At 65.8% G+C, this 24,888-nt stretch overlaps 1 protein-coding gene across 1 annotated transcript in view; it reads right to left on the reverse strand.

Moving 5' to 3' along the window:
* The window catches only part of NAV1 (neuron navigator 1), a 132,738-nt gene that overhangs the window by 15,800 nt on the left and 92,050 nt on the right, over positions 1 to 24,888 (reverse strand). Inside the window, exons 7-12 of the mRNA XM_054576510.1 lie at positions 5,516 to 5,654; positions 4,846 to 5,143; positions 3,460 to 4,153; positions 2,649 to 3,083; positions 2,141 to 2,182; positions 1,855 to 2,003 (exon numbers count right to left, since the gene is read on the reverse strand). Coding sequence (XP_054432485.1) covers positions 1,855 to 2,003; positions 2,141 to 2,182; positions 2,649 to 3,083; positions 3,460 to 4,153; positions 4,846 to 5,143; positions 5,516 to 5,654 — 1,757 coding nt within the window. The remainder of the gene's footprint in view (positions 1 to 1,854; positions 2,004 to 2,140; positions 2,183 to 2,648; positions 3,084 to 3,459; positions 4,154 to 4,845; positions 5,144 to 5,515; positions 5,655 to 24,888) is intronic.

Consider the following 24,888-nt stretch of genomic DNA (forward strand, 5'->3'; position numbering starts at 1 on the left):
GCTGAGATGGGCGCCGCGTGTGGCCGGGTGACAACAGGGGCTTGCTCGGTGTCCGGAGCACCCCCAGGCAGCTGCGGGGCCGTCTGCACTCTCTCCCCCCAGTCCCAAGGCTTCCGGCCCCCAGACCCCGCGAGGGGATGGGCGAGGGAGCTGAGATGGCCCGGCCGGATGTCGTGGAGTCCTGTGTGGTGGGGACAGCGCTGGCGAGGGCGGGTGAGCGTGAACCGCGCCACGTGAGGTCTCACCGTCGTCCGTGGGGTCTCGGAAGGATCCTGACCGGATCATGCCCTTGGGTCTCTCGGCCAGGGACAGGCTGCTCCCTGCTTGGGAGCCGCTGTACAGCTCGAAGGCCGTCTCGTGGGTGGGGATGCTGTTGGAGCGAGTGATTCTTGGCGTGGTGGCCGCAGTGGGGCTCACTGGAAGGACAGAGCGGGGCGGGAGGGGGCAGGAGAAGAGGCAGGGTGGTCAGCGCTCCGGGCCTTGGGGACCGGAACACCAGGAGGGAGAGGGTGGGGGATGGGGGAGGAGGGGCGGGGGCGGGCTGTGCAGGCTGGGGTACCCTGCGGTCTGCGGTCAAGGGTGGACAGTGTCCCCTGTGTCCTGCCTGCCCCAGAGCTGTCGCGTTGGAAGGTTAGGCTGGGGGCTGGGCACTGCTCCCGAAACCTTCACGTCACTTGGATGTGCCCACAAACATGGACGTTTTTGCTAAAACATACCGGCAGCGGGAAGGATGGAGATTCAGACCAAGATTTGGAGCCGAGCCATGACCAGAGCCGACTAGGGGAGGGGGCTCAGCCGGGGCCTGAGACTCTTCCCCCCGAGGGCCAGCCGCAAGGAGCAGGCCTCTCTGCCCAGCACTCCCTGCCGAGACGACGGGCCGACGGAATCGGGGGGTGGGTTGGGTCAGGTAGAGCCTCGGGGCTTAACCCACATGCAGCTCCCAGCCCGGTTCTGCGCCACACAGGCAGGTGGGCGCTGGCCACCCCTCCAGACAGATGGGCTCTGAGCCCTTCTGAGAACGGACTGGTCACTGTCTAGCCTGGCCCCTCGGCCTCTAGGCCAGCACCGCAAATGCGTTTCCCCATCGGACCCTCGGCGGAGAAAAGCAAGCTGGCCCTTTGGGGACCAGATGACCTTTCCATGACAACCGTTCCCTGCTCGAGGCACCGTGATCCGGCTTCCTCGTCCCGTCCTTCCCCCGGTCGAATCCCCCGCCGCCCCACGGGAGGCTCCAGGCGGGCCCGCCCTGGGCAGCGGATGCAGACGCCGAGCCACAGGTGCCCGCACAGGCGTCCGGAAGGGCTCCCCCTGGGCCCACGGCTCCCTCCGCCCCCTCCCAGCGGTCTTCGTCTTCCGCCTGCTCTCTGAGTCTCTGAATCAGAATCTTCGTCCTCCGCGGCTCTCCTGCCCCGAGGCTTTGGAAGGGGTGTGGCCAGGACTCAGACACTCTGCCTTGCGGGCTGGGAAGGTCCTGGCCCCGCCCCAGCAGTGGGGACCCTGGGTTTTTCTGGGTTTGGAGGCAGGTCCCCTCCTTTCAGCCCGCCCGCTGCCCCTCCTTCCGCAAGGCCGGCCCCCAGCCCAGGGGTGGGCTCTGCCCCGGAAGCGACAGCCGGGGCCTGCGCCTGGGGCTTCCGCTGCCACTACAAGGACACGCACGCCCACGGCAGCGTCCAGTCCGGGATCCCGGAGCACTTCGCCTCCGGTCTTATTTTGAGTGAATAAACGGATGCGTCTCGAGGCCACCCAATACCGTGCGAGGCAAATAGCAGAGAAAACCCAGAGCCCCACCGGCCGGCTGCCCCCTGCCAGTGACCCCCCTGTAGCCCGGGCTGCGGCGCAGGACGGGGCACTGACCTATGTTGGTGAGCTGGCCCTTCGCACTCAAGGACACAGAGAGCGCAGGCGGGGACGGCAGCTCTGCCTGGTCGTCGGATTCGGGCAGCCCGCCGATGGAGTGGGAGTACCGCCTGTCCCTGGCCTCCTCCTGGGGCGGAAGCTGGTACCTGTCGGCGGTGGCACGGCAGAGCTCAGCCCAGGCCACCGCAGGGGTGTTGGGGCAGGCAGGGCGAGGCCCCCTCAGGTTTCCTGCGGACCCGGGGCTGGGGGCAGGGCAGGGCAGGGCGGCGCCGGTCGGGGTTACCTGAGCCCTTTCTTGGGCAGCGTGTTCCGGTCCCGCTGGTTACTGTGGAGAAAGAACAGGAGAAGCGTGTGGGTCCGTCTGAGGAGCTAGAGCCTGGGAGCCCAGTCTGAGTGCCGCGCAGCCTGAGCGCAGAACGCCGGTCGCCTCTCGGCCCTGGCTTGGGAAATGTATCTGAACCGTGAAACGTCTCTCGGGGACTCGCAATGCGGGTGTGGGAACTGCTGAGAGGGTCATGCTGTGGTCGATGAAGGCAGGACATGAGGCCACAGACATGGCACCACGGGAAGCACACACTTCGGAGGGCGAGCCAGCGATGTGACCATGGCTAAGCCTCGTCCCGTCTTTGTGCACCGGCCTCCACATCGGCGAGACGGCGATTAAAAACCGACACCGCCCTACCTCTCTCTGAGCGCCGTGAGGCGGGCGACGGTGCCGAACGCGGGTAAAAGAGACGGCCAGCCGCCCAGTGGCGACCTGACCCAGGCTCGTGCTGACTCCGCCCACTCACCCGTCCGACTGCCCGGCCCGGGGGCTCCCGCTCCAGGCCAGCTCCTCTGCGTCTTCCTCGGGGGGCGCGGCCGGCGGCGGGGGGACGGGGGCGCTGCCGGGGAAGGAACTGGGCAGACTCATGGGCACCTGGAGCGACTCCATGCTCCTGTGCAGGCCCGAGAGCTTGGGGTACATGCGGGGCTCCTTGGCGACGGCGAACGCGCTCATGAGCTCCAGGCCCTGGGAGAAGCTGGCGGAGTTGATGTTGAGGACGGGGGCCGGGCTGGGGGCGAAGCAGGAGGAGAGGGGGCCGCCGGCCGCGGGGCCGGCGGCGTGCAGGTCTGGGCCCTTCGGGGCGTGGGCGTCGCTGGACGACGGCAGGTCCAGGCTGTTGGAGTTGACCTTGTCTAGGTTGGCCAGGGAGGGCGGCTTGACAAAGGTCTTCGCCGCGGCCCTGAAGACAAAACGGAACACCCGGAGCAGCGCGTTAGAGCCGCCGGCCGGCTGTGGGCCGAGTCCCGAGGCTCGTCCGGTGACGCGGTGACACGTGCGGGGAGGGGGCCGACGCCCGGCCTGGGACCCCTCGGAGGCCGGCGGTGGGAGACACGGGCGGGCCTGTGCGCAGTTGGGTGTGTGACTGCGGGGGAGCGGAGCGAACCCCACAACGCCGGGGAGCTGAGGAAGGTCAGGGCTGGTCATCGGGGAGCGGCATGAGCAAGGACCGTGGAGAGCCGCTGGGAAGAGGGAGAAGGAGCTGGGCGTGCAGGGGTTTGCCGGAGAACGCCGGCGCAGGCGGGCAGCCCGGCAGAGGAGGCGACGCGTGCGCGTACCTGGCAGGGGTCGGCGGCAGCTCGGCCAGCTTGCTGGCTGGCGGGTGGCCCGCCTGGCTCTTGGGGGTGCTCTCTGGGGAGCCGACGCTCTTCAGGGAGATGTTGTCTGCGTCCATGGCGACCGCCTTGGCCTTGGCCTTCTCCTTTTCCCGATCGGTCTGATTGACAGGGGCCGGCGCAGCCCGCCCGCCGGCCACCTTGGACGGCTCCTTCAGCCTGGAGGGCGTGAGGCCGGCCTGCTTGGCGCTCAGCAGGCTGGGGTCGATGCTGCTGCTCACGGGGCGCGGCCCGGCCCGCCCCCCGGTCACGCTCATGGAGCTGGACTTGGATGGCCGGGGCAGGCTGCGGTACTGGATGTTGGAACGGGCCCCGGGGGCCAGGAACCCGGGCTCCGGGCCGTTGGACACGTCCAGGCTGGTCTTGCGCCCGTTTACCGGCTTCACGGGGATGCCCGAGGACTTCTGGATCTTGCTGAGCGTGGCGGAGCCCCCGGTCTGCATGACGGTGGCTGTGCCCGTGGCAGGGGGGGCCTTCTTGTAGCCGAAAGACCCCGCCGTGGAGGGGCGGGCGATGCCCGAGGGCGGCTTCTTGGCGTCGCCCAGGCGGTCGCGGCCGGCGTCGGAGGAGGAGCGCTGCAGCCCCGCGTTCCTCACCGCCAGCTTGCCCTTGTCTGCGGCCTTGCCTTCGGGTTTGCCTGCAAGAGGCCGGAGACGGGGCACGAGACCAGGTAAGAGCCGGGACTCCGCCAACAACGTACTCGCCCTTCTCGTTCCCTCCGCGAGAGACGGGGGCAGCGTGTCACAGGGCTCTGGGGGCCACAACGGGGAGGCAGCCGCCACAGAAGCAGATGACAATTCTTGCCAGAGGAAGGGGACTGGGGATTTCCATGTATTTATTTTGTTTTTTCGTTGTTTTCTGCTTCCGGAGCAGAACTTTGCATTTTGGATAAAATGGCAGAAGCCACCACAAAGGTTTTTCCAGGAGGAAAATCCAGCCGCCGGTCACGGGAGGAGGACAAGGAGGGAGGCACATGGACTAGAGGGTGGCCACGTCTACGGTCATCGGAGACCAGAGGGGACTGTGGGTCACGTGCAAAGGGGCCGCGCTGGGAGCCACGCAGGCCCGACCGGTGGCTTTCCAGCGCCTGCCCGGGAGCCCAGCGTGTCCCTGTGAAGATGGCTGTCCCACCCAGGAGCCGTGGGGGAGGCCAGACAAACTGGCCCCGGACATCGCAGCCCCCCGGCCCCCGCCCCCCGGCGGCGTCGCTCCGGCTCAGCCTCGGAACCTCCCGGCGTCGCCTTCCCCACGAGTGTCCCGTGGGGACCACGGCGGAACCGGAGGCGGAACCGGAGGCAGGCCCGGCCGCCCCGCCCCGCCCGGGCTCACCTGCCACCTTGAGGGCGCTCTGGGCCGTGTGGGTGATGGGCGACGTCACAGCCACGGGCGGGGTCTTGCCCTTCTTCAGGGACCCGGGGTGGCCCAGGCTGATGGGCTTCTTCAGCTCCGCCACCGTGGAGGCGTCGTCGCAGCTCCCGGGCCGCTCCCTGCGCCACTTGGAGCCGCCGGGCTCTGTCTTCAGGCTGCCGCTGTCGTAGTCCATCCGCTTGGGCGCCTTCTCCTCCGACTCGCTGAACCAGCTCAGCCCGCTCTCCGCCAGGGAGCGCTTCTCCGAGTCCGTGCGCAGCTGCAGGGAGCAGACACCCATTGGGGGCGGGGGGCGGGCGGGCGGGCGGCCGCGGGGGCTCGTGCCGGAGGCCGGCGGCCCTGCTCCTCCCAGAGCCTTGATCGACCCGGGGTCTCCCCCCACACCCAGGGGGTCAGAGGAGACGCCCCGCGCGTGTCCGATTCCCCTCCTCTCCAGCTGGAACGGCTCCGGGCTGGCGTGGGCACCGTCACCACTGCGCTCACCGCCCAGGTGGCCGCGTGGGGGCCTCGGGCTTCCCCCCGCAGCCTCGAGGATGACGCGGCCGAGGCGCCGGGGAACCGGGCCCGGCGTGGGCGGGAGTGTGAGCCCACCCGCCCCAGGCCCGGGCCGGGGGTCCGCAAAGCCGCCTACCACTATGGTGGAGTTCCGGCGAGAGGCGGTGGGCGTCGTCGGGAGGGAGTTGAGAGAGGAGCTGGCGTTGAACTCCTCCGAGCTGAGGTTGTCGGAGGCGTCGCTGAGCCCGCTGCTGATGGAGCTGCTCTCATCCCAGCTGCAGGGGCCGGCGGGGGGCAGGGGACAGAGGTTAGTGGCTGGGGCATTTCCCACAGTGACGAAGGAAAGCCCAAGGAGAAACGCGGGGGGCTGGGTTTGCAGGCGGCTCCCCATGAGACTCGGGCCGCCTTGTCATTGGGTGGTGCTTGTTCAAGGAGCAGGCTGTTCGGGCAAAAGAGGCTCTGTCCCCTCAACAGAAAGGGGCACCAGAAGGACAAGACAGTCGGCGGGTCAACCCGATTGCGCCCCCCGATTCCCGCGCCGTGTCAGCAGCCTCCGCCCTTGTGACCGCTACGTCTCCGTTCCTTTTTAGACAGGTCTCCAGGTGTTTTCCTTCCCTTTTCTCAATTTTCTAAACAAGGCCCCGGGAGAGGCCCCCTTCCAGCCCCGCCCCCCGATCACTCCTCATCGCCCCGTTCCTACGGGTCACTCCGCCCCGGGACCAGGTCCTGCCCCCGGACAGACGGCTGCCCTTCCGGACCACGCGCCGCAGTCCTGGTGAGACCCACAGAGGGCAAGTTTGTACCGAAGGGTCCATCGCCCTCGTCACACATCCATGTCCCTGTCCCCACAGAAGGGACCCCGGTCCGCGCGCTAAGGGACCCCAGTCAGCCATGACCTCACGTCCCCCGGTCACCGTTTCTGTGGGTAACAGGCTTCACAGCCAGACGGTGTCTTCTGAACACGTGGACTACGTCACCTCCATCGTTTACGCCGGTTTCCTCTTGTTCTCACCTTTTTGGCTACGCACCAGTTTATTTTTGCTCATCTGTTATTTACTAAGCCCCCACAACCTTTTCCCCAAAGCCCTGCTTTCCAAGACTTGCACCATTTCTACTACTTCCTGGGGGACCCTAACATGTTCTTGGGTTTTTGGGTCTAGAACCGCGCACGGAACTTCGGGAAGCCCGCTCTACCCGCGATGCTCGCGCCGTCGGAGCTCGCGGCCAAGTCCTGCGTCTGGGTTCCCAGTGGGTTCGCCCATCAGCTCTGCACACGTGTGCAAGGACTAGAGGCGGAAGATTCGTGTTTGTGAATTAGCTACTATCCGGAAACTTTTTTCCTTTTGATTTATTTGGAGCTTCCTATGGTGGAACAAAACATCAGCAAGGGAGTCACCTGAGGGCTTGGCCCAGATTTCGGCCGCCCCTGAGTGCATGCGCTGCCGTCAGCGGGGTGAGGGGCTCACACACCTGGCTGGTTGCTCTGTAGTGATTAGTCCCAACTCACTGAGGAGGAGCGGAGAAAGCGCGGGGATCTGAACACACGGCAGGGCGGCTTCAGTTTTACTGCTGTGAAATACAGCCCACCCCCCCACCCCCCGCCCCCGCAACTCACGACGCACGGCAAGCCCCACACACCCTGGGCGGAGACATCACGCCTGTGTTTGCAGAGAAAGGGGCCCGAGGAGGAAGGGTCAGCTCGGGTTTTACGACCCGACATGTTCTTCTGGGTCAAGATGGGCCCAGGGAGCCAAGTTCCCACGGGTCAAAGACAGAGGGGACCTGGGGCACCGCGCCTTCCGCCAGAGACCCACGATCGGAAACCAAGGTCTCGGAGCGGAGGACACGCGGTGGAACACCCCACCGCCCACCGGCCCTGCTCAGAGGGCTGCCGCTGTCTGGCCACCCCGGAGAAGCCCCGCGTGGACGGGTGTCCATCGGCCTGGAGTGAGCAGGCCCTCCTGGTCCCAACGACGCCCCTCCCCGCTCACGGCTGCCTTTCCCACCAGGAAGGCTGGACAAAGCGTTCACAGGTCCGCGGCGGTCCCTGGAGGAGGCACACGCCGCGGTGAAGATGCGAACCTGGCACAAGTGTGTGGAGGGAAGGACGGGTGCGCCCCCTTTCTGTCCTCCCGCATCCAAGTCCCCCCGCCGTCCGCTCCCGGGCCTGCGGGGCGGCTGCGGCGCGGGGCCACCTCTCACCGTCCTCAAGGCCTCGGGACCTCTGCCGCCCTCCGTCGGGGGCTCACCCTCCTGTCCCCATGCCGCGCCTCTCCAGCAGGTTCCCGGGAAAGGGTGTGCTCGCTGTTGCTCTGGGTGAGGCCCCTCCTCCCCGGTCTGAGGCGTTTTGAGGGCAGGATCGGTGCTCCTTCCCGTGGGGCTGGGGACCCCACGGCAGGGCTCTCTCCAGGCCTCACCGCGCGGCCACCAGCCCCAGGCAGGTCCCGTCTGGGCACCTGCTGAAGGGCCTGGCCTTGGGAGGGGTCGCCCTCTGCCCTCAGAGGCCTCTGTCCCGCGCACCCTGCAGCGGACGGGCGTCCTGCTCGGCTGGCTGCCCGCCCTGCGCTCAGCCTCGGCTCGCCGCCGCCGCGCCCCTCGGGGACGCCTCCGGGGCAGTCAGGGGCAGGGGCTGCGACTGCACCGCGACCCCGCCTCCCGACAGCCTGCCTGCAGGAGTCGCTGCCGCGCTCGCTCAGCGGTTCTCACTCCTCCAGGAGGAAAGCTCACCCCTTTCTGGAACGGAGTCCAATCAGAAGCTTCGCGCCCTTAGACATCTGTTTCCTTTTCAGGGTTGTGACCTGCCCAGTTTCTTCCTGGTGGGAGGGCGGGAGCAGGGTGCCCCGCAACACTGTAGCGCTGCCTTCGCTACCTGAGCCCCCAGGGCGAGCTCCCGAAGCCTCGCCCGGGCTGCGAGAACGGCAGTGAGCCTGCTCTCGCGCCCACTTCCTACACTGACGCCGCAGTCTCAGGGACACGCGGGGCCCTGTCCCCTCTGCAGGGTGAAGACTGTCGGCTGCGAGGAGACCAGCCGCAGGGAGCCTCGCACGTCTGCGCCGGCACAGCCACGCCGCGAGGCGTGGGCTGGGAGCCCCCTCCCCGCCGGGACTGGCTGTCTTCCCAGGTTTTTCTCCTGCGGTCCCCTCCCCCTGGGGCGGGTCCAGCTGCCCCACAGCCGTGCATGGCCCTGGGGGGTGGGCCAGCCGGCGGGCACGGTGGACTCGCTGCTGCAGCCGCACAGGAAAACGTCCCGTTGCCCCCCCCGCCCCCCCCTAAGCACCGCGGGCGTCTCAGGAGTCAGACTCAGACTGAGTCCGGCTCCTCCTGTCTGGGGCGCAGACGCCTGATGAATCAGCACCAGAGTCTCTGATTCTTGGCCACTCACTGGGTAAGAGCGTGCGCAGAACCCCACTCTCTCCTGACATATCTGGTCCCACAGTTCCAGGACTTCGGGGGAAAAGAACGCACTGTACCTCATGAACAATTTCAGATGACACGTTAAAGTAGTAGTTCAGATACGCTGGTTCAGGAGAACGTTATACTTGATTTCACCTGTCTTGCCTTTTAGGCTGTGTCTCCCCGACGGAAAAGCCTCTGGGACATGTGTCAGGTTTTTATTGGGAATCACCGTCCTTGGCGGAAACGCCTGGGCAGGGAGCACCAGCTGGGAGGAGCGGGGCTCCCGACCCGCGGCCCCGGACGCAGGTGACCCACCGCCTGGAAAGGCTCCGTCTGCGGTTCAGCTTCAGCTGGTCTTTCTCCTGGCCCGGCTGCTGGGGACGTACACCGAATTCTTAGCCACGGCCCTCGGAGAACATGCAGGAGATTAGAGAGGATACGCGACTTTTACAAAGGCAATGGAAGAGCCAGAGCGAAATCAGGCAGTTCCGTGATGCTCAGTTTTGAAAACGAATCAAGGCCACACAGAGAAGCATCCTCACAGTCGAAAGCTTCCCCTGCTCTCATCACGCGCGGCCTCAGGGCACCCCGGGAGCAGGGGGGCGGGGGGGAACAGCATCGGCCTCAGGCCAGTCTGTGGCTTGGCAGAGGCTGCAGCGAGCCGGCGGGATCTGGCCCGCAAAGCCGGGCAAGTGGGAGGCTTGGAGGAAGGGGGCGGAGCAGCGAAGCAGCCAGCGCCGATTTCTTGGCTAAGGGTTTGCCAAGTCGTAATCAGGGGCAAAGGTCACCAAGGAGAAGGGTCTCTGAGGCCAGAGTTGGACACAGAACCCGAGGACGAGCAGGCCTAGGAAAATGCGTTTGGCCTCCGGATGTCTGGCGGCGAGCGCACACTCCCACCCGGGCCCGGGAGAAAACCAGTGTTTCAGTAACTCGTTGAAGACGCTTTCAAACTCCAGTGGGAACCGCAGGACTACCGGGCTCCTTTGGCTCCGCTCTCAAATGCCGAGGCCCAGCTGTGAATGACCGCGGGCTGGGGACCCCGAATTTCGGATTTGATTCTCGCAGGCTGGTCACGCGGCACTGGCTGGCCCGGTCGAAAAGTCCGAGGAAAGAGCCGCCACTGCTCTGGAGCCGAGTTCCTGCCCAGACCCACGTGCGGAGATCAGCAACAGTAACACCGCAGGATCCGAAACTGCTCCTCAGAGACCCGGCCCCGCGGGCGTAAGAGCCAAGACCGTTCGACCCCAGGGCCCTACTGTCCCTTGACCTTCTGTGACATTCTGAAACCTCGGGCTGCCACCGCCGCCCTCAGCCTCTGCCCGAGTCCCCTGCGGCCCCCAGACAGGAGTCAGTGTCGATCAGCACAGGGCCGCTCTGCCCCAGGGATATGAGTCGCCGCCCTAGTGGACCTGCGAGGGAGGACAGCTATTTGTGACGATGCTTGATGCGGCGGAACACTGGGAAAACCTCTGTCTCCCGGGTCCCCACGGCAGCCCCCCCCACTCTTCCTCACTGACGTTCCAACCCCCGCCGCTCTCCTCCGAGGCCGAAGCTCTCATAGGCGGGCGGCCGGGGCCCGGGCAGAGCCCCACTCGGTCAAAGTAAAGCCACACGTTTCTGTTTCAGTCCCCGTGTCCGATTCGGTCCAGACACACCTCGCTGCCCGTGGCAGAGGAGCGTCCTCAGGGAGGACCGGCCTGCTAGCGTGAGACACTTCCACTCCCTCCCCGCGGTTGCTGCCCATCCCCCCGTGGCCCTTCTTTAAACCCAGACGGGATCGAGAGACAGCCAACACCGGCAAAGGCTGGGGCAGGTCCGGGGCCGACGCCTCGAGCCAGGGTGGCGGCCCTCCCCCGTGACGCACCGGACAGCGTGCGCTCCGGCTCCGGCTCTGAGGGACGAGCGGCCTCAGACGCAGCTCCCTGCCTGCCCTGCGGTGTGAAATCGGTGTGGCTGGAGCCCAAACCAGTGGCTGCAGCGACGTCCAGACAGCTGTATTTCCACGTGGCGCTAAATATTATTTTTCTTTTGATTTTTCCCCCCAATCACTTAAAAATGTGAAAACCACTCTTAGCCTTGTGGGCCAGACAAGAAGAGGGCGCGGACCAGCTTTGGCCCAGGGCGTCCAAATTTGCCAACTTCCCGCCAGGACCAAACTAAAAACAAAAGGCGAAGAAATAATGGCCTCTCCGCGGACAAGCCCTGGACCAGAACGGAACTTCGGACTAAGAGGGACCCCCACTTCCGTTCCGTACTGACCTAACCTGTTCCCTTCACAAGTCAAAACAGGATTTTTCTACCAGCAACACCACTGGCTGGGTTGTGACTCAGGAAAAGACAGGGTTTGGAGACGGGAGGAGGCAGGGGAGGAAGAGGAAAGAAGAGAGGAATCACAGTGTCCCCGCAGCCACTGCCAGCCCTGCGGGGGTCAGGCAGGGCCTCGGAGGGAACAGGACGCGGGCGTGTGTGTCGGTTCGGAGGGTGGACACGGGCTGACTGGGCGTCCCCGCCCGGCTGGGGGCGGGCCCACGGAAGGCCGTGTCCTGTGCACGCTGCTGTTACAACCGTGGGGACAGACGACGGTCCCCGGTATTAACAAGGTGCCATTCGCCTTAGACCTCCGTCACCCCGTCGCTCCGAGTGAGTGTCAGGCGGTGACGAGGGGCAGAGCCCAGGTGACGAAGCTCCACGCTCCTGGGTTAGGACTCTGCAGCTCCAAGGTGCAGCCCAGACCGCGGTGTGAGACGCTGAGCTGGCAGTAAACGCCGCCAACCCGTACGTGCCCCCTCCGCCCCGCCCCCGCCCGCCCAGCGAGGCTTCCCATTGCGCCGGCCCCGCCGCCCCTTCCTCAGCCGGCTCTGTGTTGTCAGCCTCCTCCTCCGGAATCGCCAGCCCTCCCCCATCAGCTCTCCCCCTTCACCCTGAAATAAAAAGCCCACTTTCCAACTTTACTGTTTCCATGTCAGCGGGGGGGCCGTCTTTTTTCTACCTACTGAGCCTCCTTGTTCGGTCAGAACTTCTGAGTCAGCATGGAGGGCGGACGCACTGTCTTTGCCTCAATGCTGCCCATATTTAATCTACCGAAGAAAAACAGAGTGGGGGACATCCGACAGGAACGCGGGGGACAGAAGCGGCCACAAACCCAAATGCACAGACCTGAAAGGTCCTGGCCTCCCCCCACGCCCGCCTGCCCGCCTGCCCGCCCGCCCGCCAGCCATCACAGTGACCTGCAAGGCCCCGCGGTGCTTCAGGCCCAGCGGCCTGAGCGCCCTGGAGTTCGGGCTCAGGGTAGGAGGAGCAAGGTGCCGTGCGCGCCCGCCCGACATCCAGCCGTGCCCGTGAAGGAGCGCCCCGCGAGCCCGTGGACTCCCCCTTGCCACCCTTAACTGGTCTTCCCTTTCAAAGCCAACACTGAGAACACGACCCACCGCGGAAGGCCACCACCCCTCAGGAGCTCACACCCTCTGGGGAGCCTCGGGAGAAATTCCGGGACAGCCTCGGCTGAAGGTTATGCGAATACGAGGCGAATGAGGGGTCACCCCAACACAGCGTCCCTTCGCCAAAAAGGAAGAAAAAGAAATGCCCCAGGCTGGGTGGAGAATCACAGAAAAATGACGGAGCTGTTGTTCAAGGGGTGGGAACCTTCACATGGCCTGCGAAGGCCGCGTTGAAGGCCTGACCGAGGGCCTGGCTAGACTTCTCCCCGCCCCAAGCGGTGCCGGTCTCCCCGACGGCCCCCCTGCGTGGCTCCTAACTAGACACCAGCCCCGCAGACAGGCGGGGGTGACGGCAGTTTTCTCCACGGAGGTCAGTGTGTCACCAGGGAGGCTCGCAGCTGCCCCTGGGGGCCAACCGGACTCCGGCGTTTCAGGGGACACCGTGCTGCGGAGGCAGGGCGGCGTTCGGGGCCCGCGGCATAACTGGGTGTTGGTTAAGCTGTGGCAGGCAGCCTTCTGGAAGGTCGCCGGTCCCCGAAGTGGCAGCCAGGCTGGGCCCTGAGTCGCCACGCGCTGTGCTCACACCCACCGACCACACACGACTGGCGGCCTCTCCGTGGCCGGACGGGCAGGCGGCGGCGGCCTGCACCCGCCGAGAACCGTCGGCGGCTATACTGAGATCCCGGCTTCTGGGGGCAACCTCAGTGTTGGGGGCGCCGGGAGGATGACTGGGGACGCGAAGGCAGGCGCGGGTCTGTGTGGGCGGAGGCCTGGGGGACGGTCCCCGGACCCTCGGCGGGCTCCGCCCTGCGGCCTCGGCCTCGCGCACCCAGTCGCCCCGCCTGCTGCCCCTCCCTGTGCTGCCCGCGGCCGGGCGCCTGCCCGGAGGGCATGCATTTTACACCGTTTCCTAGTGGAGATGCCAGATCGGAGCTGACCCCGCGCCCAGAGCCCAACCTTCCTGTTCTCTGTGCACATGCCCAGGGCCATTGCTGAAGCCCCGGTGACCACCCGCCCGGGATTTAAATCTACGTGCCAAGCGCTTTCCTGGGCACTTTTACAGACACGGGCACCAACGTTTAACGTTTATCAGCCCGATCGCTGTCTAACAAGGACATCTGAAAGGCACAGTCTGGCACCAACCTGAACCACTGTCCAGCCCCCGGTGGGGGTCACAGAGAAGCCACGCAGTTTCCCCTCACCCTGGGGTGGGTGAACTGGGGGGCGTCCCCATCTACCCAGTTGCGGGTTGGAATTCCACGAGCACCATGTTTTGGCTTTGGCCGCTGACGGAAGAGCCACGTCGGTACGAGAGCGGTTCATCTGTCAACCCTTCAGGGTGGATTCAGTACTTACAGACAGACCATTTAAGAAGGATCTACATCATCATCTTTTCCTCTGAAATGGCCACTTCTTAGATACGTGAATGCTGGTCATGTGGGGAGACAGTTGGGGGCGACCAGGAGAACCTCCTTTGCTTGGGGGGACGCGGGTTCCTAATCCAATCTCTGATCCTCAGACGGATCTGAGACGCTGTACGAGGTAATCTTTAATTGAAACCTCCTTTCACCCCCCAACAACCCATACATTCTTTCCTAATGTAAAGATTTCCAATAACAGCATAAAACTGGCAGTTAATAATAGGTCCCAACATGTCAATTACCGCGGTCTCCAGAAACGGAGCTTCATGGGGGAAGAATTTGCGAGTTACCAGATGCAGTAAAGCGTTCGCTCACACCACGGAAATCTGGATGCCCTCGCACGCCTGGCAGACGCGCGTTCTGAACAGGCCTTGGAAAGGATTTTTCTGTGTGAACCAAACCATGACTTCCCCCACCTCGCCTCTCTGTCTCCCTCTCAACCAACCTTACAATTAAACACCCAAGGCTTGTTCCCAAGGCAAAGTCTTTTCTTACATTTCTAGAGAGCAATAAGGGGGGAAAACAAGACAGCACTATAATCCATTCCCTTCTCAGCACGTCGACCGGGTCCATAGGGGGGTTTGTGAAGTTTTCTTTCTTGCTAACCAGCCCGTAAAAGCTTACATCCTCGAGGCCCCGAGAACAAGAACACTCGCTGAGTGAGGCTCTCAAAAGGAGTGAGCGGCCTGGCGAGGCAGCGCGCTTCACGCCCCCTGAACAGCTCTCTCCCGCGAAGATCTCGACTCTTTTCATCGATTCTGCCCAGGCACGCGGGGCAGGTCTGTCCAGCGGAATGCCAGCACGAAGAAAGCCCGCCGGAGACCGAGTTTGCTTGTCTCTGTCATCGAGGTCTTCAGGAAGGTGGAGGGGTCCCCCCATGAGGGGAGGGGTCAGCGATCTGGTCTTGGTGGACACTGTGAATTTTGCAGGCCTCTTGCCTTCATCTTTATCTCAGACCTAACTGCCTTCTTATCTTAAGCTGTTTACTTCATGGACCGCTCACTCTGGCTGAAACCTCTCTGCAGAGGGCCCTGCAGGTTTTCACTTGGGGGCACAGAGCAGCTGAATGCGGCACTGTGCGTGGGGTCAAAGGTCAGCATCAGACAGAAACCCTGCTCAGCCGGTGAAAGACCTTCCCTTCTGTGGGCGACCCTTCCCTGCCGAGCAAGCACGTCTCCTCCCACCTGCCACAAAGCCTTGAACAAAAAGAAGGCGAAGAAAAAGGAATCCTAATTCTGAACCAGTAAGCAGCTGAGGCCAAGATCCTACTGGAGAACGACAAACCGCGTGCAGGTGTTCAAGGTAAAAAGACCCTCCGGGCTCCAGGCACAACATTCTGGCCCCTGAAGGATGTGGGCTGAAGGGAGGAAAACATAACAGGGAACCGAAAAGACTCAAACCCCTCAAACCCTCACCTGCCAATGCCAGGTGCACCAAGCATTTCTGGAAGGCAGGAGCCCCGCCGGCGTCTGCGGAAGGTCCCGCAGCGTTTTGCAGACAGGAATGCCAGCCGCTTCTGCGCGCGGCCTCTGCTTCCAACGCCCGGGCGGCCGGGCCACTGTGCCTGGCGCTCGGCCGACAGCCCCTTCCCTCCAAACCGTCTCCTGAAGCTCCCTGCGCCGCCCAGCTGCCGGCCGCCCTCCTCCTCCGTCGGAGAAGGGGACACGGAGGCTGGAAGTTTTGCCCTGGGTCATGGAACGGGCCAGCGGCAAAGTCAGCCTGAGGGTTCCGGGGCCTCGGCGGTTCGGCGTCGAAGGCGCACGGACGCTGGCCGGGTTGACGCCCGCGGTCCTCAGCCCCTGTCGACCTCCCCGGGCGGAGCAGGGGAGCCGTTTCCATCATCTGAAGACGGACGTCGGAGGGCAGAGCGAACGACTTTGAGAACACAGGAAGTGACTGGCTAGGAAATTACTTTTGGTATGAACGTGTTTTTCTTGGGCAACCCGGAGCTGAAATCTGGGTTCTGAGGCTTTAGGATCAGTCTGGAGCTTTTGGCATAATCCTTGGAGGAGGAAGACCAAAATGAAAGGAGAAGGGAAAGCCAATCAAAACCCAACCGGGTTTGTTTCTGGGGAAGGTGCCTGTAGGCAACAGACAGGAACGAAAACACGCTGCGGTGCCTCCCCGTGGGCCAGGTCGCAGGGCTCTGGGCCTCTCTCGGTTTGGAAGAGGGGGCCTGGCGGCCCCGCCCCCTTTCGCCCCTCCTCCTTGTCCAGAGGGCCCCTCGGGCGACAGCCCCCTGAGCATCAACCAAGCGCTGGGGTGGAGAAGGACAACACTCCTCTACCTTCGCTGAAAAGGAGCTGGAAGCGAATGGTAGAGGATGTGGCGTGGGCGCTGGGAACACGTCCCCGGTCTGCCTGGGGACAGCACCGTTCAGCCGTACAGAGATTTGGAGAGAAACACAGAAGGGCCTCCTGCGGTCGCCGGCAAGCCCTTTCTACTACATTTTTACCACAGCCTGCGATGTATAAAATAGGGGAAAAAGACCCCGAAAACAAAAACCATCTGTGCGGGTTGGAAGGGAGGCAGTGCTCAGGGTCCGACACCCCCGCGGCCTGTCCCCCCCGCCCCCGAACAGTTTGGTCTCCGCTGTTCCCACCGCAGCACCGGCAGCCGCGCCAGCGACGGGTGTTCGTCTCGGTCAGGCCTGTCCACGCCTCCCTCGGACACTCACTCATCCCGGGGCCTCAGGCCCTCGTCACAGAAAATTACACAGGGCGCAGCACGAACCTCATGCCGGCGGCGCTCTTCCAAATCCACTCTTCCCACCTGAACCCACGGCGCGCGAGGACGCCCCACGCCCGTTTCTTTAAAGCGGAACCATTCCCAGGGCGCCGAGTCGGCCGGAGCTTACGGTCCCCGGCTCGTGCCCTCCGGGCTCGGAAAGCGCTCCCGGCCACTCACTACTGAGGCGCCCGAACGCCTCCGGTCACACAGCCCTTAGAAAAACAACTGTCACACGCTCAGTTCACAGGCTTGTGTACTAAACTAAGTGACGCAACGTCAGCTGGTATGGACGGGTTCAGGGACAAACAGCCCCTGGACTGGGGGGAGCCCGGCCCCCCGCCGACGGCAGCCTGGTGGCGGCCGGTGTGCAAAGTCCTGGAGAGCCAGTCAAGAGGGCTCCCTGTGCCTGATGCGCAGACCACGTCAGGGGGACGAGCGGGGAGCTTGCCGGCCACTGTGAGAAACCCGGCCACCAAACCCAGGAGACTCGACGGCCTTGGGGGCCCCAACAGGTGGCGCCGCCTCCCCGGGGATCGGCGCTGCCGCCCCCTGGGACAGCTCTGCACAAAGCCCCAGAGGCAGCTTCTCAGGGAGCGCGGCGCTCCTGAGCCGCGGCGCACGCGTCCGCCGTGTTCCCTCCTCCCGCGAGAGGCGCGTGGCGGTGCTTGTCAGACGGAGGGAGGCCGGATGGGTCCCCTGTCCCTTGGGGTCCGAGGCCCGGCCGTGGAGCTCCCCCCGAGGACTGCAGTGCAGCCCAGGCCCACTCCCCCCGCTGACTTCCCGATGGGGAACAGGACGCCACGGAAGGAGCAGCACTGGAGGAAGACCCCGGGGGGAGGGGACACTGCGCGGCCACACACCTGCCTCCCCCAGGGGACCGACCCCGGAGGGAAAGGCCAGCGGTGGAAAATCAGCACCTGACGTGCGGCCCGCGGCGCTGCCCGGCCGTGGCTCCAGGAGGCGTCCATGGGACCGTCACCTTTTCAGGAAGGGCTGGCCCGCAAGTCCTCCCTGAGCCCAGCTCGGCGCCAAAGCACCCGCCAGGCCGCTCCGCGGGGACCCGGCCGTGGAGGGCCCAGTCCCGGGCGTCACTGCGGGCGTTCTGGGTTCCGGAGGGCGGTTCTGAGGACAGGCGCTCGGCGGCGGCCGCATGGGCGGTGGCTGTGGAAACCCAGAGCCCGGGAACGACAGGGACGGCCGCCTCAAGTGCACGACAGAGAAACTTAAACGGGGAGAAGGAGCACAAAGAACGGGGCCCTCGTAGGAATATAACGTGGAAAATAGGAAAAGAGGCAGAGACTTCCAGAACACGGTCATACACTCCACTGTAAACGGCCTGCGTTAGGGGGCTCTTTGCAGACCCCGCTGTGGTCGCAGCCGCAGCGGAGCCTGGGGGTCGAATCCCAGGAACCCAGGACGGCCAGGGTGACTCTCAAGCGCTTGCTCTCCTTGAGGCCTCTGGGCCACAATTCCACCCACTGGCGGAAGAAACCACTTCTGTTTCAAAGCCGTTAAAAACCTATTTTTAAAATCAAGCAGTTGGCAGATCAGCAGGATCAAGAACCGGTCATCCGGTGTAGACCTACAGAAGAATGTAACCCGCGGGAAGACATGCCAAGCCTGGGAAATTACGGCTCCCAGCGGGCACTCACACAGGCGCACACGTGCACTGGGCCACCGACAGGCAGCTTCCGAGCGACCTTGCCGGACCGGGAAGGTGACGGCGCAGCCACGCTGCCTGAGCCTCTCTCCAGCGTGAGGCACATCCCCGGCCCGGGGCGACCCTTCCTCGTCTTCTCGCCTGAGAGCCGCCTCCTCCTGAAGGCTCTCCCCCGCTCTCCTCGCCCGCCCTCCCAACGCCGCACCTCGACCTGAGCACAAAGCTTCTGGCGAATTCCGACCCGCGGGTTTCCGACTTCCGGCCGCTATTGCTCCCCGGGTTGGAAGCCAGCACCCAGCCCACGACACGCTGCTCCCGCCGCAACGTGGGCTGACGGGCACAGTCTCCCGCCGCACGGCACGGGGCCCAGCCCCTGCGCGCCGGGGGACGAGGCCCAGGGTGCACGCGGTCCACGCGGACCTGGGCTGCCGCACGGCTCTGCGAACAGGCTCCTGTCCGCCACCCGTCGCCTCACCACCATCGTTAAATTCCACGCGAGCGTCAGCTGCCTGAGTCCCTGGCCCCCCGGAACTTAGGATCGGACAAACCTCCACCGTGTGATGAGCGAATCCGGGGAACCCACGACCACGCAGGCGGGGGCGGGGGCAGCTCTCCGGGGGCTGGCGGCCTGGTGCCTGACACAGTCACCACGCAGCAGAGGGCGGATAAATAAGGGTTGCTTTAAAAACGGTGATTAGTTTTTAAGCGACCTGGTTTTATATAAATTGTCATCAAAACCAGGACGTAGGAACAAGCCACCCTCATCGGCACCGGTTCTGGACCGAACAGAAGCTGGAGGACGGGAGACTGAGGATGGAAGCGGAGACCCGGCCGGGAGGCCGTGCGCTCGCTCCAGCCTACGGGACCCTCACGGGGGCCTGGCGGGGCGGAGGGGAGCAAGCCCGACCCGGGAGGCAGCTGCTGCTGCGCCCCGGGGAGGGAGACAGGCCTGCTGCGCGGAGAAGGGAACAGGCCGGGGGCCGCCGCGCTGGCTGGTGCTGGAGCCGAGCCCCCAATCAGGCCCGCGGGCCCCACGTCCGGGGCTCGGCCCCCCTCCAGATGCCAGGCTGGCGCCGGCGCCAACGCCACCGCCCTCCACGGCTGCCCTGTCAGCATCCAGGATTCCCCGGGTGCGGACGAGCGTCCGGGGAAGGGGCAGCCCCTCCGGCCACGGGCGGGGTGGGCTTCTGAGCCCGACAGGCCCGGGTGTGAGGATGGCTCCCACCACCGGGGTCCCAGGCAGGCGGACTTAGCCTCCCCGCACCCCCGTTTCTTCATCCGGGCAATGGGGTCACCCTAACACACCCCCCCAGGCGCTCGTGGGGATTTGATGCTTGGAAAGCGACACGATTATGCTGCCTCCTCCCCGCCACACCGGGGCCGGCGCTGCCGGGAGGGGTCGGCCAACAGGGGCGGCTTCCCGCCCCATCCCACGGACCGGGAGCGCCCACACAGGCTGCGTCTGCCCCGGGTCTCGGCGGGAAGGACCGGTCTTCCCCCACGGGTCGCCAGACCCCAGAAGGGTCCTTTCCAGGAGAAAACCTGGGCCTCTGAGCAGGGGAGCCGCCTGGACTCCAGGTTTCCTGCCTGGGAGATGCGGAAGGAAGTGGGGAAAAGGGGGGGTGGGCTTCAGGACCCTAGCAACTGAAGATGTGCAAAAACAGCTTCCAGAGCCGGTGGGGGGCGGGGTGGGCAGAAAGTCCTCTGCTCCAGGCAAATGGGGGGCTGATCCCAGCTCAGCTCACAAAAGCTGGTCGCAGAGACGTTGGGGCCCCGTGAACCATTCAGCCGGCACCTCACACCTCCTTTGCAGCAGCGGAAGGGGAACCGGAGCCGCAGCGACGGCGGCCCTTTGATCCCTGCTGGCCCCATCGAACCTCGTTTACAAGGCAGGCTCTGCGCCAACCCTCTGCGGCCAGCGCAGTTAAGTTTTACGTCTGAACCCCGGCAACCGGAGGCTTGACCTGCGCTTTTACAACACCCCCTCTCTCCTCCCTGGGCCGGGTGGGGAGGGAACCGCAGGCCGGCCCAGCCCCACCCGCAGGCGGCCGGCGGGGGGCGCCTCCCGCCGCCCCCGCCCCCGCCGGCCCGGCACACCTGCCCAGGGGGGTTCCTGGTAAGGAGCTGGGGGAGGGCCCCACAGCTGCCGGCCCAGGACGGGGCACTAAGCTCACAGCACAAAGCCCCGGGCTCCTGGGGTGGGGCAGGGAGAGGCAGGAGAAACCAGTTCCAAAGCAGCGAAGGAGTCACCTGGCCCCGGTGACGGGGAAGGAAGGTGTGAGCGTCTGGAACGGGTGCTGGAGTCACGGAGGGATTTTCACGTCCGGGGGGCAGGGCGATTACAGCTTCCCGGGCCCGGGGCGCGCTCGGCGCTGGGGCGGCGGCGGGAGCGGGGCGGCTGCGCGCGGCCCCTGCTCGCCACCTTCTCCAGGGCCCGGCGACCCAGGACTCGGCCGGGATCTCCCTGGAAGACAGACCTCCCCCCCAAGTCCCTACGGACAGAGCTCTTCTCTGCTCCTGAACCAGCCCCCCGTGAAGATGTCCCCACTGGGCATCTTAGCACAGAGACTGCCAGGTGCCCACGTCGCACCCACGGGGACAGGTGTGGGGGCGGCTGTGGGGCCGGCCGGGCTCTGCCTCCCGAGGGGCTGTCCCGCCCTGGCCTTGCCCAGTCCTTTCACTCCTCTGCGGAGCCCGTGGGGGGACTTGGCGGGGCCGGGGGAAGCAGAAGCAGGCTGGCGGGCGCGAGTCTGGGCTCTGGGGTGGGACCGGTCAGGGCACCCAGTGGCCGGCCTCCTGCTCAGTCCCTAACTGGCCTTCCTGGGCGGGCCAGACCAGGGCAGCATGGAGGGCGTGCACGCTGGGGGGGGGGGCACCCAGGAAGACCAGGAAGCGCAGGCTGCCCGGTTCCCCAGGCTGCAGCGAGCCCCTGGGCTGGGAGCGGGGAGCTGGCTGTGGTCACGTCCCCTCTCTTCACGGGGAGCCTCTGTGCAAAGCCCTCACCTTTCCGCACTGACCTGCCCCCACGAGGTACCCACCTCACCACTGCCTGGAGCTCCCCTCCCTTCCCAGAGCAGGGCCCAGGCTGCCCTCCCTCCCTCAGGAGTTCGACCCCCGCCCCTCCGGGCTCGCCCTTCTACTCCGTCTCCTCCTTTCTCCCCCGGGGCCACAGGCCTTCCGGGCTTGAGGACCCCCCGCCCAGCGGGTCCAGGGTCCGCAGCGCCCCTTGAGTCCCCAGCCCCCACAACCCGGGCAGTGGTGGCGACCATCCAAGTTCGATCAAGTTGTGCTATTGTCTCAGCTTTGTCCCCGTCCCTGGGTAGCCCCAGCGCCTCGCCTCCGCGCCGCCCTCCCGGACCCCGCACGCCCCCGCCGCCACCCCGGGCCCCCGGCCGCGCGTCCCGGCCGCCCCCGACGAAGGCGGGCCGCCCACCCCCTTGGGGGCTGCACCCGCGACCTCAGGGCCGGCTCCCGCACGCAGGGCTCACCTGCGGGGCAGGCGCAGCGTCCTCCGCGCCCGGGGCGGGGGCAGGTGGAGCATCTTCCCTGCCCGCGGCCCTCGCGGCGGCGCGCGCCGGACGAGGTGAGAGCCGGGCCACGCGGAGGCCGAGCCGAGCCGCCGAGCCCCGCCCCGCCCCCCGCCCCGCCCCGCCGCCCTTAAAGCCGCAGAGCCCCGTTTCCCCGGCGCCGACTCCGCCCCGGCCCCGCGGCGCGCGCTGCCGGCGGGCCCTTTAACGCCCGGGCAGGTAGACAAAGGGACGCCGCGGGGCTGGGGGCCGTGGCCCTCGATAGCCGGGGTTCGGCGGGCCGCGCGCGCCCCCCGTGGAGAGCCGGGGTGGCAGTGACGCACGCGTGGCCTCGACCCCGACCTGGGCCGGGCGGCTGCGCCCGCGGGCGCCCTCCCTGGGCCGCGGCCGCCGGGGGCGTGAGCGGGCGTTTCCGGGTCTCCGACCGCACGGGCGGCGCGCGCGCGCGCGGTTGGGGGGCCTCCGGAGCCCAGAGGGGCTTCCTCCCAGCGGCCTGCGGGCCGCTCTCCAGGCTCGGGAAGGAGAGCCGGGAGCGCAGGTAACCAGCACGTGGGCTGCACCAAGGCCTGCGGCGGGGCCAAGGCGCGACCCTGGGCGCGGGGTTGGTTAGGGGCCACTCCGGAGCCGCCCGCGCTCGCCGCGGGGAGGACGAGACCACCGCCTCCCCAGCGCCACAGCCTCTGGCGGGGTCCGGCCTGAGCGCCTGGCGTGCGGACGCGCGTGTGGGGAGAATGCGCAGCTCCCCCATGGGCATCTCGCCCCCACCCAGGGGGCCCCAGGGGCTGATGCCCCGAAAGCGTCGTCCCCCCCCCACCGTGATGAGGACAGTGTAGTTAGAGTAAGAAAAACGAGGGACGCCGGGGCTGGACTCTCCACGTTTTGGAAATGGACAGGTTACATCTGCGATTTGATTCTTTTTATTCTCACTTGAAGACTTTTTTTTTCATTGCTTTTTCAGAGAGAGGAAGGGGAGACACATCAATGTGAGACAGAAGCATCGAATGGCTGCCTCCCATTCCAGCTGGGACCGGGGATCACACATGTCCAGGCCAGGGGTCCCCTGGCCCGAGCCCACAATGTAGGCTTGTGTGCCGACGGGGTTAGAGTCCCCCGCTCCGCACCCACCTTTTGGTTACGGGACAGCGCTCCAGCCCACTGAGCCATACTGGCCAGCGTCCCATCTGAAATTTCTTTACACAACACAAACAGCAGCAAATGATTATTTTTTAAAAGCCGCCCCGCCCAAGTACTGAACTCAGACAACCTCGGACCTCAGCGCCGCCCTTGCCTCTGGTGTTTGGGCTGCTCCTGGGGCCGAGCCACCCAGACACCTGGGCCACCCATGTTCCCAGAGACGGGGGCTGTCACCACCTCTAGCTTCCTGGGCTCAGTTTTCAGTCTTCGAACCCCTCTGGCGCCCCGGGGGGTGGGTGGGGGTGAGCCCCGAGGGGCCCGGCTCCCTGCAGGCCAGCAGTTGGCCGCAGCAGCCTGACCAGGCCGCAGCCTTCCCCCGGGAGGACGGCCAGTCTCAGAGGGTGGGCCCCCTGAGGCAGGAAGCTGTCTCCCGCTGGGGAGGGTCTGTTTCTAAGGACCAGCTTCCTACACGGGCTTTGAGTTCAAAGGCGCAAATGGGCGTTTATCCCGTTTACCCTAAGTGGTTTGCGGGTAAAACTTGGGAAAGGCAGGCCAGCTCTGGGGGGGCCTGGGGCTGGGCAGGTGGTTCTGTCCCGCACGGTCTCCTGCCTCAGTCCAGGGGTGACCTGGTGCCCTCCCAGCACCCCGCCTCTTGGCCGGGGGGGCCCTGCCTGTGCAGCTGAGCAGGACTGGCGGGCGCCTCTAGGGAACAGCTTCTGTGACTGAACCGTGAGGGATCCTCAATAAATTGACTTGGTCTCGGCTGGAGGAATGTCTGGCTGCGTGTGTTTTCTGCACGGGCAGAGCCTGGGGGGCGGGAGAGGAGGCCCCAGAGGGGCGAGGCCCGGGGGACTGCGCTGCTCCTGGGCACGGCTCCTCGTCCTGCCCGCAGAGCCCCTCACACCCGGCCGCCTCTCCCCGGTGGCTGACCCCCACGGGGACGGGGGTGGGCCGCCGAGAGAACAAGTCTCACGTTGTGAGGCACATAAATGTCAAATCACTATGTTGCACAGCTGAAACCTATAAAATATTGTATGTCAACAAGAATAAATTGTTTTTTATGAAAAGAGAGGAGGGCATCTCAGGCAGCAGCTAGGCCCAGGGGCGGGGCCCTCAGCGGACTCTGTGTGAGGGGCCTCCAACCCCGCTCCGCACCCCCGGGTCCGAGTGCTGAGCGGAGCCGGCCCTCTGGGGTCCTCGGCCCTTCTCCGCGGGGAAGGCGGGTCCACCTCTCTCTACCTCTGACCCAGCACCGCTTGGTGGAAGCTACAGGGGCTCGTACAGGGGGAGGGCAGGGTCCCTGGCCGGGGAGGGGGGAGGTTGCTGCTTAAACAAACAGCATGTATGTCAGTGCCTGCATTTCAGCAGGTCCAGGCCCTTTGGGAAACGGCACAGGGGCACTGAGAAGCGTGTGGGGGCGGGGTGGCAGCTGAGGCCCAGGTGGAGGAGGGGGGGACACCCTGCTGAGGGGGCGGGATGGGCCGCCTCTGCTGCTCCTCAGAGAGCCCACGGGAGCAAGAGCCATCTCCCGGGCCGGGGCCATCCCAGGGCTCTTCACCGGGGGAAACTGAGGCACAGAAAGGCCAGGAAGTGTCCGAACCAGAGGGCAGAGCCCAGGCTAACATGCATGAAGTTTTTCAGCCAGGTTCCTGCGAGGGGTGATCTGCTCCCAAGGCTCAGGGTCCCCGAGACCAAGGCCCATTTCCAGCAGAGACACCGAAAGATTGGGGGGGCTGTCTCCGGGTGTCGCCTGAGAAGCACCTCAAAGGCGGGTGGGCTGGCTAGAGCGAGGCCAGGAGGAAAGACTGGGCAGGACGTTGCAAGGGGTCTGGGTTCCGGGGTCACCTGTCCGGGGCCTGACCACACACCTGGTTCCTGGGGAGCCGCCAGCCCCCCGCCGGAGAAGACGAGGGTCCCAGGGAGGCGGCCACCGCGGTCCCGTAACCGCCTGCACCTCTTCCCGCCACCAGTGGTGAGGCTGTTTGCTCCCCTAGACGAGGGGCCTCTGCCCGCCAAGTCCTGGCCGGCGGGGAAAGCGGGGCCCCGAGGCAGCGTCAGCGGATGCAGAACTGAGAGCCTTTTACCGTGTGGAGGGGGTGGCAGGAAAGAGAAAGGACCCAGGCAAAAGGAGGGACAGGGACGGGACAAGGGACGTGGGGCAGGCCCTCGGCGAGGTGGCCCCATGGTCACACTGCTCTCGGGGG

The sequence above is a fragment of the Pteronotus mesoamericanus genome, unplaced genomic scaffold (genome assembly GCF_021234165.1).
Source record: "Pteronotus mesoamericanus isolate MK-2021 breed Mesoamerican mustached bat unplaced genomic scaffold, CSHL_Meso_final contig_347, whole genome shotgun sequence".
NCBI classification, from domain to species: domain Eukaryota; kingdom Metazoa; phylum Chordata; class Mammalia; order Chiroptera; family Mormoopidae; genus Pteronotus; species Pteronotus mesoamericanus.